This window comes from Lissotriton helveticus, chromosome 6 (genome assembly GCF_964261635.1).
Source record: "Lissotriton helveticus chromosome 6, aLisHel1.1, whole genome shotgun sequence".
Classification (NCBI taxonomy): Eukaryota; Metazoa; Chordata; class Amphibia; order Caudata; family Salamandridae; genus Lissotriton; species Lissotriton helveticus.
The window spans coordinates 539,445,159-539,460,037 of NC_136067.1; the positions used below are offsets into that span (position 1 = coordinate 539,445,159).

The 14,879-nt window shown below is 49.4% G+C and overlaps 1 protein-coding gene across 2 annotated transcripts in view; it reads left to right on the forward strand.

Moving 5' to 3' along the window:
• The window catches only part of PHF3 (PHD finger protein 3), a 716,139-nt gene that overhangs the window by 479,162 nt on the left and 222,098 nt on the right, over positions 1 to 14,879 (forward strand). For both annotated transcript variants that reach the window (XM_078648001.1, XM_078648002.1), the window contains exon 14: positions 14,251 to 14,340. In XM_078648001.1, the coding sequence (XP_078504127.1) occupies positions 14,251 to 14,340 (90 nt within the window). The remainder of the gene's footprint in view (positions 1 to 14,250; positions 14,341 to 14,879) is intronic.

Consider the following 14,879-nt stretch of genomic DNA (forward strand, 5'->3'; position numbering starts at 1 on the left):
CCTGTTTAAACCACATAATGGCAGCCTATGGGGCTTGTCTGTCCAGGCCTTCCTCTCTATCATTCTGAGGGTTTTTTTTGCAGTAAAAGCATGGGAAATCTGGACAGGCTTTGCTGTTTGTGGATTTTTGGTGGAATTTCTAGTTGAAGTACTGGACAGTGTAGCCTGTGGATATAGGCTGCATTATTTGTCTTTAAATTTTCTCTTAAGTGTCTTTGCAGTTCTGCAATTTTTTGACAACTTAAGAGATTATTTTTGATTGCCGGGGTCCACGCACATGGGCGGGACTATTCACTAGATTATGACTATAACAGAGATACCCCCACTACAGAACTGGAGTTACAGAACAGAAACTACTCCTTCCATATAACAGACAATCCCGCATTTCGTCAACTTGCCCTCCTCCCCAGTCCAGCCCTGCCCCCTCACATCCTTTAGGGCCCACTGTGATTCTGTAATGCACTCGGCAACTAGAGCTGGCAGAGTAAGGTGGGGGCCCGACTCTGATATGCAATATGTTAAGTCTAGTAAAATAAAAACTCATAACAGTCCCCCTCCCGGTACCCAACCCCTCCACCCCTGAACCAGTGTGCTGTATCTTTGCCTTGTTAGGTTACTGCGTGAAAGGTCCGTTTCATGCCACATGTTAGGAGCCACCACTGTCGGCTGAGCGTCTGTGAGTCGAAGGAGGCGGAGGTATTTTGGACATGTTACTTCGTTAAATTCCATTGCTAACAGGGACAATAGAGGATGCCAGATAGTATTAAATGAGTCTACTGAGTGTGCGAGGTTGGCTTGCATTCTCTTCATACCAATGATGTATTATAATTTGTGTAACCATCCCGTGTGGGTTGGTAGAGTCTGCGTGCCCCATAAAGAGAGAATTTGTTGGACAGCTGCACCCAGTGCCAAGCCCATCTGTTTCCCCTTGACTGACTTCAGTGGATATGTGAGAGGGTTGGGAAGCCCTAGCAATGTGTAAGCAGGGAAGCGAGGTATTTCTGTCTCGAATTGTTTGTCTATATCGTCTAGGACAGCAGTCCAGTATCACGTCAGTTCCTTACAGTCCGAGAGTAGGTGAGTCAGCGTACCCTCCTCGTGAAAAACCCTGCCGGCTCCGGTCTGAATTTCCTCTATTTAGTCTGACCGGTGTCAAATACCAATAGGTTGCCACTTTAACCGTCGCTTCTCTACTTACTGTGTTTCGGGCCGTATGGTTCGCCCTGAAGTAGATATCACGCCATTCCTTCTCTGATAGATCTCGCCCTAGTTCTCGCTTTGATCGCTTCTGCCCGGCTGAGGGCACAGAGGGAGCTGGTGGACGAAGCATATTATAAAGTTCAGAGATCATCTTTTTATCAGAGTATTAGGTTATAAGCCAAATCTCAGTTTTCTGCCGACCATCGGACATACATCGTGGTGTAGGAGCCAATGACGGATTTGGAAGTATTGGAATCGTTTGATATCATAGGCTTGTGGTGTGTCTGAGAACTTGAGGAACCCCTCTAAATCAAATAGATGTCCGGCCGATTTGCAGTCTGAAGCCCGCCACTGTGAGAACGCTCGCTCTTCTTCCCCTGGTGGAAATTCTGGATTGTCAAACAGAGGTGTTAATGGTGAGGGGAATCCGCTTTTAACCGCTACTGTGTCCCAGACTCATCACTGTTCGTGTAAGGGGAGAGCCCTCAAGGTTCGGGGGCCTATCAGAACGCTTTAATAAGTGTTCCTTCCATAGGGATAACTTCACCAGTGCCCGATCTTGAAACAGCCATCTCTTTTCGGACTCAGGTCTGCTCCATTCCACCAAATGTCTAAGTTGCGTCGCCCGAAAGTATTCCAGGAGATTTGGAACACCCAGCCCCCCCTTGTCAGGGGGTCGATGAGATGAATCTCTAAGCATCAGATAAAGTGTTGCACCTCCCCTTGCAGTTTGTGAATGGTCCCTGTCGGGGGCCATGTCGGGATGGTCTGGAAGATATATAACACTTTAGGCAGTATGGACATTTTGAAGGCAGCAGTGCGGCCAAGGAGCGACAAAGGGGGCTTCTGCCACTGACGAAGATCTCTCTGGATCTGTGAGAGGAGTGGAGTGTAGTTGTTGGCAACCGTTTGCTCGATAGAGGGGGCCTGGACTATCCCCAGGTATGGGATCGAAGCTTGGGATTGGAGTTCTCCGTATTCCCTTTGTTCTCACCTATGTGGGTTCTCATTTAGGCCTAGCGGCAGGATCATAGATTTCCCCATGTTAATTTTAAAATCGGAGACTCTACCAAAGGAGATCAATTCCCGAAGGAAAGCTGGCACCGAACACTTGGTCGCCAATATATCGTCCACATGCAGGCTGATTGTGTGTACCTTTCTCCTTCGAAGGGAATACCAAGGATGTCGGGGTTGTCCCTTATCCTTTGTGCTAAGGGCTCTACGTAGAGTGCAAAAAGGAGGGGCGACAACGGGCATCCCTGCCTCGTGCCCGGTTGTATGTCGAAGGGCTACGAGATTGTCCCATTGACCTGTATCGTAGCTCTGGGCTTGTCGTTGGAACTCGCCACCCTGGCCCTGAATCGCTCTCCGACGCCGAAATGCGCCAGTGTTTTATCCAAGAAGCCTCAGTCGACTCTGTTGAATGCTTTTGCGGCATCGATTGACAGCAGTTGGGCATTCACCTTGGTGCGGTGGGCTTTGTCGATTGATATGTTTGGTATTGTCGCTGCTCTGTCGATTTGGTATAAAGCTGTGTTGTCGCTGCTCTGTCGATTTGGTATGAAGCCGGACTGGTCTGGTTCGATGATACGGGGCATGCTTGGGCCTAGTATGGCCGCTAGAACCCTTGTAAACAACTTCAGGTCCAGATTGAGTAGGGAAATCGTCCGGTAAGCACCACATTGAGTTGAATCCTTCCCAAAGGGGGGGGGTCGGCGTCTAGGTGTGTTCCGCGTGCGAGTCACAGGTGTAACACTGCTGGGGATAATTCAATTCTGGCTGAGTTTGGACTCCACTAGCAGTGGATGGTTAATTCCTGGTCCTTCCTCCCCTCCGATCCTTGTTGCTCGCTAGGCTGCGCTCTGGCGCCCCCCTGAGCATCCAGTTGCTGTTTTCTGTGTCCCTGCGTTCCTCGGGATTCAGGGAGCTATACAGGCAACCAACAATGTAGACCCCCCCCCCCACATGTGCGTATGACCGGGTGGTGCTAGCCTTGTTCACTTCAGGGTTATGATGAAAGTGTTCCGCAGGGGCCCGCAGGCCTGTCTCACCTCTCTCCTATTCCTGCTGTGACGCTAACCTCAGTGACCGTCACTCGGTTCCCAAAGGCTTGTTAGGTGTCCTTAAGCGGTGATGGTGGGCACCTCTTGATCCGGGTTGGACTCGTATTTTTCCCAGGTAGACGCTGGATTCACGCCCGGGTGGGCCCGCGAACCGCACCCTCGATTTCCTTTACGGGCTTACTACGAGCCCCCGCTGCTCTACTGTAGCTGTTGTGGGCACTCACCCGATGGTGGACTTGCGCTGCTGCTCCCACTGGCATAGGGCTCTGTTGCTTTCCACCACTCACTGCGCATTTCAGCTCCCGACCCGGGCACCATTTTGTCACCACCGGCCTTGTAATATGTCTCCCTGGAGCGTCTGTCGCCTGAGTCTACTCTCCGGCGCACCGCTTCACCTCCTCCAGCCTTGCTTGCCCCTTGGTTATGGCTGTGTTCAGCAGGCGGGTCTGCAGGCCCGTCCTGCCGTTATCGCTGGGTGCCTCCTTCTTTTCCCGCTTTGGCGCCAACCACACGCGGCCGTTGCTCGGTCTTCAAGGGCTCATGAGGTGGCTCTATGGCGGTGGCAGCGGGTGCCCCTCGACCCTTCCCCTGCTCTTCTTGTGCCTCCCCAGAGGAATTTGCTGCCAGGAGCGGTCCCCCCCTCCCCCATGGCACCGCTCCCGGCAGCCTCTGCTCTATTGCCTCCGCCGCGGGTACTCACTCGATGCTGGCCGAGGCGCCACCCAGGTCTGCCGCCACTCATGCCTCTGGGGGGCCTAGTCTCCTGCCGCTCCGCCGATTCTCTCTGCTCACAGCCTGGGCGTCATTTTGTTTAGCGATCTGCCGGTCCGTGAACGGTGTCGCCCGGGAGCGTATTTTGTCTCTGTTCGCTCCCGGGAGTGCCACTTAACTCCCTCTTGTTGTACCACCATCTGTGGTGCACAACCGGGAATCTAGAACAATAATTTATTTGGCTGGATTACGGGGCCAGGAGCGAGGAGCCTCCGAGCCCCTCGATCTCTCAGATCACCATCTTGGCCACGCCCCCGCTCTACGCACTTTAGATGTTAAAAGAGAGTTATTATATGACATAGAAAGAACAAAAACATTTCGTAAAACAAAACAACTCTTTGTGGCTTTTACTCCACCACACAAAGCCAATCCTTTATCTAAATCGGATATTGCTCAGTGAATTGTCAAATGTATTCAAACATGTTATGCAAAAGCGAAGAGAACTTTACCAATACCCCCTAGAGCGCATTCCATCTGCAAACTAGGGGCTACTATGGCATTCTTAGGAAACATCCCCATAGCTGACATCTGCAAAGCTGCAACATGGACTACACCACACATATCATCAAGCACTATTGTGTAGATGTGTTGGCAAGACAGCAAACTAATGTAGGGCAGGCAGTACTTAGAACACTCTTTCAGACAACTGCAACAGCTACAGGTTAGCCACTGCTTGGGGGGGAATACTGCTGTATAGTCTAAGCAAAGCATGTGATCTACAGCTCACATGCCTTAAATGGAAAATGTTAGTTACCCAGTAAGCATCTGTTCTTGCTATGTAGAGCTGTAGATTCACATGCGCCCACCCGTCTCCCCGGGTACCTGTACCTGTTGCAGATTCTTACTCATATACATGCGCATGGACATCTCTATTCTACTCCTACTAACTCCATTCTCACCCTCTGCGGGAAAACAATCTAACAATGGAGTCGATGTCCATGCGCACTATCACCGAAAGGAGGAGTCACCTTACCTCATGACTGGAAAGACTTCTTTGAAGAAAAACAACTTGCAAACATCCGGACCCAACACTAGATGGCAGGAGTATGCAAATCATGTGAATCTACAGCTCTCCATGCCAAGAACAGATGCTTACTGGGTAATTAACATTTTTCTTCTTAAACTTAGTAACAATTTCAATATTTAATTTGTCTTCACAATGAAAGTGACTTTGCCTTTCTGTGTATAATTTAAATCTTACTCAGATAAAAATATGTTGTTTCAAAATATTCTCTGATAGTCTTCTAGCCACAGATTCCTCAACTTTTGAATATTCCACAGGCGTCAGACTAGATCCAGAAACTTTTCAGCAGCACCTCTGCATGCCAGTAGGTGGCACCTTGCGGCTCTGCACTGATGCTGTTTCGTTCTGGAACTGACTTGCAGGGCCTATGTATGTGCCACTCCTGCGCACAGACCACATATCCTTTCTTTTGTTCAACCAGATACAGATCGGGAGCTCCCTCTGGTCTCTCTGTGAGACTTAACTTAGTATTATGAGAAAAAATTCTTATTATGTGCAGGGATGGCGCCAGTCTAAAACAATAGATTTCAAGCCCTGTAGGGACTATTGCAAACAAACATCTATGATAGATGCCCAGCAGGTGGGCTTGTGTTTGAGCCATGACTCCAAGGCCTACAGGGACTGCGCATCAATGCACCTGAAGGCCATTCTGGAGTGCAAAGAGAAACTTAATGTCGCCAAGCATAAAAAGACTCAGTGACAGAACAGTTCGAAGCCCTGCTCCGTGTCCAAGGCCCACTCTTTCCCATTGTTATTGTCGACTGAGGCACTCCAGAGGTTGGTCTTCGTTGCCCTCGAAGTTCTCAGGTAAGCGCAAGAAATATAAGACGTCGAAGTAGAATTCCGCTCCCTCACGCCACTCATTTGCCTAATCAAGCTTGTAGGCAGCTTGACCTTTCTTGATCAGGCTCTCGAAGACTGTCAACTGTGGAACCGCTCCTGCAGCGCGTTCTGGCACAACCTGAATGACTGAGGCATTCAGCCACGCTGCATCAGATCTAAGCGTTCCATGCAGCCATGCTTCTGCTCTTTGGATCCCTTCCATCTCCCTCTTGCGACTTTTCGGACCCCAAGGAGCTGAGAGGCCTTCCACCTGGTATTCCACCGGCAGGGTCGCCCTCGGTGCCAACTGTACCCTCTGCACTTGCATTGCCTCTGACTCCGCTGCTGACACCATGATCCACACCAGCCCCCGGGCATGTCGACGCCACCTTAGCTTCCTGAAGAAGCAGCCTCGATTACCCTCTCTGATGGCAAGTCAATGTGACGTCTGAATCCGCCCGAAAGGCTGTTTCCCCCCACTTGAATTACCACAGGCTCACTCTGCATTCCCAGGCTGATTCGGATAATGACTGTGACCCAGGTGAGTTCACACACCCCTACCAAAATGATAACTGGTACAAGGACTTATAGGAGGCTTGTTGCTCTAATACCTCATTGGAGACATGACTTTTTACTCTGTCTGGACCAGTCTGAGAGAAATCTGCTTCCTACACCGTGATGATGTGAGGGCGGCCATAGTACATGTATCCATCTCCCCACCTTGGAGCCTAAAACGAATGTTCTGACAGAAGTCTTCCAATCAGGCAAACATCTTCCTTAAGCAAGACACTGGCAAATACCCTATTGGGGCCTTGGAGCCAAACCTTACTCTGGCCCCCGGTCAATAGACAAATTGCCAGGCTCTGTGTCACTGCTCCTGGTGACGTGGCTTTTCTTTTGCAGCACCCCACACCAGAAAGTCTATTGGTGCAGGCTTCCACCAGACACTCTAATCCCAACACATTTCCCACCACTCCCCCTGATAGGTAATCTAAGTGATTGGAAACATTCAGCAAACATGTCTTTTTCTACCAGCTTAGCCCTCCGATCGGTTAACTGCTACTCACTTTCTGGGGGATTTGATGGCACCAGTCCTCTCTGGTGTGCCTGAAGACCTTTGCCCTGTACAGTCTGTCAATTCAAGATGCTCATGATGCTGCCAAGTTCACAATTTGTTGTGGCTTGGACATCATCGATTCCATAGGGCAGGCATTGGGCACCACCTGTCCATATATGGCTAGATGGAAGGGGTTCTCCAGTCATCTCTGATGGACTTGACCTTTGATGGGGCTTGCCTGTTTGGGGAAAAGCTGCTTCTGCTCTCAAGTGTCTTAAGGAGAGCAGGGCTACAGATCACTCTGTGGACCTTTCCGCTCTTCCTCACCAACCACAGCAGTTCCAGAGTTCCCTTCTCAGCTTTGGCCAAGGCCTCCCTTTATGCAGCCTGTCCAGCCCCCACAGAGGACACAGCAGTTTTCTGGTAAAGGCTGTGTTGCCCACAGCCCCCTCAGCCAAGGTCAGCGTGCTGCCCAACCTCCCCTCCCTCTGTGGCCCCACCTGCAAAACCTCTTCAGCTTGCCCATGCAGTATCACAGCCCCCGGTGGGAGGCAAAATCCTCCTGTTCTTACCTTGCTTTCTAGCAGTCACATCAGACATGTGGCTCGTATTGATTGTTTGCAAGTAATACGCCTTACCCTTTCTGTCTTCTCCCCACACCTTCCATTGTCGCCTCATCGACTAGCGGAGAACTGTCTCTCCATTTTGCAGCAGGAAGTGCATGCCCTTTTGGCCAAAGGGGCTGTCGGGAAGGTGGCGGTGCCAGAAGCAGGACATGGTTATTCTCGATGCTTTCCGGTGCCCAAGAAGGATGGAGGTCTATAGCCTATTCTAGATTTACGCTCTCTCAATGCCTTCCTCTGGAAGGGTAAATTCACAATGCCACCCCTGGAACAGATCTTGTCTGCCATCAACCTTAGAGACAGAATGGTAATGCTAGACTTGCAGGACGCCTATTTCCAATTTTCCATTCTGCCTGTCCATCAGTGCTACTTGCTGTTCATGGTGGGAGAGGAGCATTTTCAGTTTGCTATCTTTCCCTTTGGGCTGCCCAGTACCCCTCGAGGTTTCATGAAAATGATGGCAGTGGTGGCAACACAACTTCAGAGGTCAGGGGTGCCAGTTTTGCAGCGTGAATCTTTCTGGATTCACTATGCTGTGCATTATTCCGCCGTCTAGTGGTTGGGTATGGAATCGTAGTCTTTTCTTTTTTTTTCGTAGCCCAGGTGGGCGTCGACGTCCCACCTTTTGGTGTCCTTCCTGTGACGTCGGCATGCTTCCTGCGGAAACTCCCACCCTTGGGCGCCATCTTCAGATTCTTTTTTCCGCTGTTGGGTCTGAATCGTTCCCGAGAGAGCTCCAGAGACTTGTAGAAAAGAGAAGCCAAAAGCCAAGTTTTTGGGAAGAAAAGAGTTGAGAAGACTAAGTGAGACTACATCATCGAAGGGGACGACGAAGGAAGAGGATCTTCGAGGAACTTCGACGTCCAGAAGAGAATGCGCAATCAGGGGGCCCCCTAAACACAAGAGATGGACAACACACCATTCAAATTCTGCCGGAACTGCCACCACAAGTGCGCGCAGAAAGATCAACACCCAGTTTGCAGCCTCTGCCTGCCGGTCGACCACGAAAGCAGGGACTGCAACGCCTGCTCCGCCTTTGCGCCGAAGACCCTTCGAGTGAGAGAGAGGCAAAGAAGAGCTAACTTCGCCATGCAGGGCAAGGGCCAACCACTGTCCCTTCGAGACCTGGGACTCTCGACCGACGAAGAAGAAGACGACGACGGCTACACGGTCGTAAAGACCGATTATACGAAGACTCCAGAAAAGGTAGGAGACTCGACGCCGCAAAAAGGCCCGAAAGACTCCCAACAATCTGCCCAAGACTCTCGAAAAAACGAGGGCAAGACCCCGAAAGCGCCGACGCCGAAAGCTTCGGCGTCCGCAGCAACATCCAGGGCCAGCGGATCCTCACGGTAGGACTCCCAGGCGCCGAAGGACGGCGACCAGCCAAGGTCGTCGAAAAGCATCCACGAAAGGGAACGCTCGACGCCGAAGACCTCTTCGACGTCGATGAAGGACACAAGAGCAGTCTTGACGCCGAAACCAGTCTTGACGCCGAAACCAGTCTTGACGCCGAAACCAGTCTTGACGCCGAAACCCGTCTCGACGCCATCTTGCCATACAAAGAGACCGGCACAACCACTCGACGCCGAACAGGCTGCAGAGATGGAAAGAAAGAAGAGAAGACTCGAGGCAGAGATGGAGAACATCCTGCAGCGAAAGAAAGATTTTGACGAAAGGATGAAAGCGTATACAATTCCGTCTAAGCCAAAGCCACCGGTGGTCGAGTTCGTCGAGGAAGAAGAAGAGTTCGAAGTCGAAGGACCGTCCGAAAGCCAGGAAGATCTGGAATATCGGGAAGAAGAGATCCCCTACTACGAGGAGGAGGCAGATGACGACCAGTGGACATTTCAGGGCTCGACATACTCGGACACACAGGACCTAGAGTGGCAGGACCTCGAAACCGAGAGTCCAGAAGAGGGAGTGGACACATATCCTGCGAGGCCCTCGCGGCCTGACGACATTGGACTTTACAATGAAGTCATCAAGAACGCAGCAACAGCGTTCAGAGTAAAACTCGAGGAGGAACAGCTGAAGGCGGATTTCCTCGTGGAAACACTGCTCCCAATACAAACTAGGAGCCAGTACCTGCCAATGCTCGAAAGCATCAAAGGACAAGGGAGAGAGGCCTTCAAAGAGCCTGCGACTTGTAAACACCCAGGACGGAGAAGTACAAGCGCTCCTCCAAGGACCCACCCTACATCCAGGGATCGGTCACTGCAGACTCCATCATTGCGGCAACAGCAAGGAAAAGGGCCAATGTCTCGACAACTTCAGGACCACCTCCAGACAAGGAGAGCAGAAGGATGGACCTGACAGGGAGAAAGATAGAGTGGAATGCTGCAACGCACTGGCACATGGCTAATTCCAACGCCCTGCTGAACAGGCACCAATACCAGATCCTGGACAAACTGGGCCAGTTATTCAAACACCTCCCACAAGAATACCAGCAAAGAGCTACGCACCTGGTAGAGGAGGGGAAGAACGTGGCAAATTCTTGCCTAAAAACAGCACTGGACGGTGCAGACACATCCAGCAGACTTATGATGCTGGGCATCACGGAAAGGAGCCAAGCCTGGCTCAGAATATCAGGCTTTAAACCGGAGGTGCAACACAACATCCTGAACACCCCGTTCAACGGTGAGACACTGTTCGGAGCACCAGTGGACAAAAAGCTGACCCAGCTGAAAAAGGACGACGACACCGTAAGATCCATGGGGGCCTTGCAATTCAGAGGAACAAAGAGAGGAACCCCGTCACGGAGACCAACTATTCAAATACCTAGTTTCTTCCAGAAACCAACGACAAACGCAGAAAGGTAACTGCACACTCTGGACGCCAGACGTGCAGTCATGCACTACATAGAGAGAACTAAGGATCACAGAAAAACAAAAAAAATTTGTGTCATTCGCAGACAGTTTCATGGGAAAAGCAGTTACTAAGGGGACAATTGCACGATGGATCGCACAAGCAATACAATTCTGCCACAAACAAGTTGGGCAAGAACTAGCAGAGGGGTCACGGGCCCATTCAACCAGGAAAAAGGAAGCAACAATAGCCTTCCTGGCTAACACTCCCATTCAGGACATATGCCTGGCGGCAACATGGGCTTCAGTGCACATATTCACAAAACACTACTGTGTGGACATACAAATGAACAAAGAAGCACAAGTAGGACAGAAGGTGCTTCAACACATATTCAAAAATCAAGGCTCATCTTCCACTCAGCCGCCACAATGATAACAAACCGCTACAAAGTCAATGCACAGCATAGTGAATCCAGAAAGATTCACGCTGCAAAACGAATAGTTTCTTACCTGTCGGTGTAGTTTTGCAGCTTGAAGATCTTTCTGGATTCACTAGCGAACCCACCCACCTCCGCCAGAAAGATGAGGGTGGAGAAAGAGGTGGTAAAAACAGGAAAAAGACTTAAACAGGCTTTTGAAGGAAAAAGCGGTAAAACTAAATATTGAAACATTGCCATACAATTCGGAAACAGAACACAAACGGGAAAAAAAGAATCCGAAGATGGCGCCCAAGGGTGGGAGCTTCCGCAGGAAGCATGCCGACGTAACAGTGAGGACACCAAAAGGTGGGACGTCGACGCCCACCTGGGCTACGAGAGAAAAAAAAACAACAAAGAAAAGACTACGATTCAGGACCCAACCACTAGACCGCGGAATAATGCACAGAATAGTGAATCCAGAAAGATCTTCAAGATGCAAAACTACACCGACAGGTAAGAAACTATTTGTTTTCCCCTACCTCAATGATTGACTGTTAAAGGAAGCCTAATTGATGCAGTTATCAACCACCTCCAGACTACGACAAGCCTCCTGTCATCTTTGGGGTTTACAATCAACGTGCCGAAGTAACATCTGACTCCTCCTCCGATACTCACCTTCATCTGAGCCATTCTGGACACGGTTCAGTTTTGTTCCTTTTTCCCGGAAAAGAGTCCAGGACATTCAGGCTATGACCCCAACTTTCTTGCCTCTGTCCTGGATTTCAGTGAGGTCAACTATGATGCTACTGGGAATGACAGCCTGCTGCATCCTGCTGGTCGAACACACCAGGTGGCATATGCAGGCTCTGCAGTGGGATCTGAAGTTCAAGTGGGCCCAGTATCAAAAAGACCTGTCAGACAATTTTGAAGGAGACTGCAAAAGATCTGCATTGTTGATTACTGGACCAAGATTGGGTCAGTGGCAGACCCCTCTCTCTTCCACACCCAGAGTGGACTGTGGTGACTGATGCATTGCTTCTTGGTTGGGCTAGCCATCTAGAAGAGGCTGAAATCAGAGGCCGCCGGTCTCTGCCGGAGTCCCAGCTCCAAATCAACCTTCTGTAGCTTCGGGCAATTTGCTTGGCGTTGAAAGCCTTCCTGCTGTCGTTTAAGGCGAGGTTGGCACTGGTGCTCAGGGACAACACCACTGCCATGTGGTACTGCAACAAACCGGGCTGGATGGGGTCACAGACCATGTCCCAAAAGGCCTTGCACCTCTGAAAATGACTGGACCATCAAGGAATTTTCCTGGTCGTCAAACACCTGACAGGTTCACTGAATACTAGGGTGGATGAGCTCAGCCGCCCCTGCCTAGAGGGTCACAAATTACAGCTACACGTGGAGGAGGTGCAAAGTGTCTTCTGTGAATGGGGAGAACCTTGGCTTAGTCTTTTTGCCAATGCCGAGGCAGAGAATGGCAGTGCAAACACATGTGCACGTTGGCGTTCCCAAAGCGTTTCTTGCTCTGGAACCTGTTCTGTCTCAAGTGGAACTCGTGACCCTTGTATGCCTTCCTGCCACTAACACTCGAGTTCTCAGGAAGATCAGGCATACTGGCCCCAAGTCATCCTAGTGGCTCTGGTTTAGGCACATGGAGTATGATATCCAGAATTCCTGGGCTTGAGCATATGTCCTCCAATCAGGCTGCTCCTCTGGAAGGATCTCCTGTTGCAGTAACAGGGCAGGGTTCTGCACCCAGGCCTTCACAAACTCCTCCTTCATGCTTGGAGGTTGAGCAGCAACAGATTTCATCTTGGCAGCCAGGCGTCCTTCTGGGAAAACTGTATACGCCTGTTGTTGGGAAAAATCAGTGGCTTGTTACGGTATATGCCAATTTGAACCCCTCCAGGCCAAGTTATCTGATGTTCTATTATTTGTTCTGCCTCTTGCTGGCAAGGCTATGCTCTGTGCACAGTTAAGGGTTATCTTCTGGCTTCTTGCGAGCCCTCGTTGTTAAGTCACCAGTTGTAGAGTGATTTGCGAAAGGGTTGCAACACATGTATCCCTAGCACCCTCTTCCCCTTTTGTCATGCCCCAATGGGATTTAATCTGGTAGTGACTTATTTGATGTGAGCTTTATTCAAGCCACTTCACAACTGTCCATTGTAGATCCTTACTATCAATACGATTTTCCTTAATGCCAACACCTCAGCACATCATGTGATTGTGCTTCAGGCCCTTTTTGTCAATCTACCATGCTCTTCCTTCTTCCCAGACAAACTGGTTCTGCGGACATGGGCATCCTTCCTTCAGAAAGTTGCAACGCCATTCCATGTCAGTCAAACTATCACTATGCTGGCGTTCTGTGATCACCATCACCCCTCTAAGGAGGAGAAAAGGCTCCTTCACTTTGATCCCAAAAGACTGCTGAGCGTATTGATCGTGCCAAAGAACACTGAGTGGATGATCAGCTCTTTGTGGGGTCTCCTGAGTGAAAAAAGGCAAGGCAATGGAGCAGAGAACCATCTCCAGCTGGATTGGGCTCTGTATTAAGATCAGCCACACAGTGGCATGCTCATTCTACTAGGGCTGAAGCTGCTACCACTGAATTGGCACACAGAGTCCCTGTCCTAGACATTTGCCGGGCAGCTCCTTGGAGCGCTCTCCATACGTTCACAATGCTTTATTTCCTGCACAGTCAGGTTTGCTGAGAGGGCCATTTTGCCCACTTGGCCCTGCAGGACTTTCTGGTTTGAGTCCATTTACAAACTTGCCTCCATATGGGTATTCCTTTGGTATTTATTCAAAAGGTGCAGGATATGCGTCTAGAAGTCTCTGAAGAAAAACGTACTATCTTCGGTAATGTGTTTCTGATAAAGTCTCCCATCCTCCCCTTTCTGTGATTGGACTTTATCCATTGAATAGATACCAAGTCTAGAAATCTGCAAATTGTCTACCAATTTACTATTTGAGCATTGTGTCTGGAGGCATCGGAAGTGTCGAAAGCAAGTGATGTTAGCCCTTAGTAGTGGCGTCTATAAATGCCCCACACTTAATTTCCGGAGTTGAACTACATCAGTGCAGAGCCACAAGGCGGCGCCTCCTACCGCAGAAGGACTGCTGATAAGTTTCTGTGTCCAGTTAGACGCCTGGGGAAGATTCAAAGGCTGAGAAATCTGAGACTAGATAGTTTCCACCAGAACGACCATTACGGAAGGTAAGTCACTTGTCCTTTAAATCATACTGTTTCAATAATTTGTTTGGGTTAGAATGACACAGTGCCCCGAATCAATAAGTGAATTAACTTGTTAGGCCTTTTGTTTCTTGAATTTGAAAGAAGCACCGTTGCCTGTTCAGCTTAACACTGAGTGCACATTTGTGTTTATGCATAGCAATTAGGTGAATATATTTTAAATATGTAACCTTATTCCTTGTTCATGTAATGATTGTCTTTCCCCCTACAGGATCTTCCTGATAGTATCCAAGTAGGAGGCAGAATTTCTCCACAGACTGTTTGGGATTATGTAGAAAAAATTAAAGCTTCAGGCACCAAGGTACAGTGCACCTGATAAATACTATAGACTCTTAATTGTGAATTGCTATTTTCTTAATATTAAATGCTTCTATTTAGATGAATTCGATGAATCTTCACAAACTCTCCCAAAGACATTTCATCCACCTCCTCTCTTTCTTGGGGCATTTTGGAGTCCTCTGTCAAGCAGTGACAGTGCAAAAGGTGGGGGGACGATGTCCCAAAACCCTTTTTCCCCACGAATTTTCCATAGGAAATTTTTGACAGTGCTGCAGCCATACCGGCTAAATAGAATTACATCAAATTTGGTAGATATCTAGAACATCACCCAAAACCATGCCTTTTGTGATTTGGTGTACATATTTTCATTAGTTCTTGAGAAATTAACACTCAAAATGTATAGATATATTGACAGTTGCTCTGATTGGTCACTTTAAAGAGGACAAGTCAATCCTTATTAGTTGTTCGCAACCTTAACAATATGTTGTGGCAGCCAAAAAAGAGCCCGAGACACGGCACTTGTGTCCTGCAAATGATTTTTATTTTTACTTAGGGGGGCAG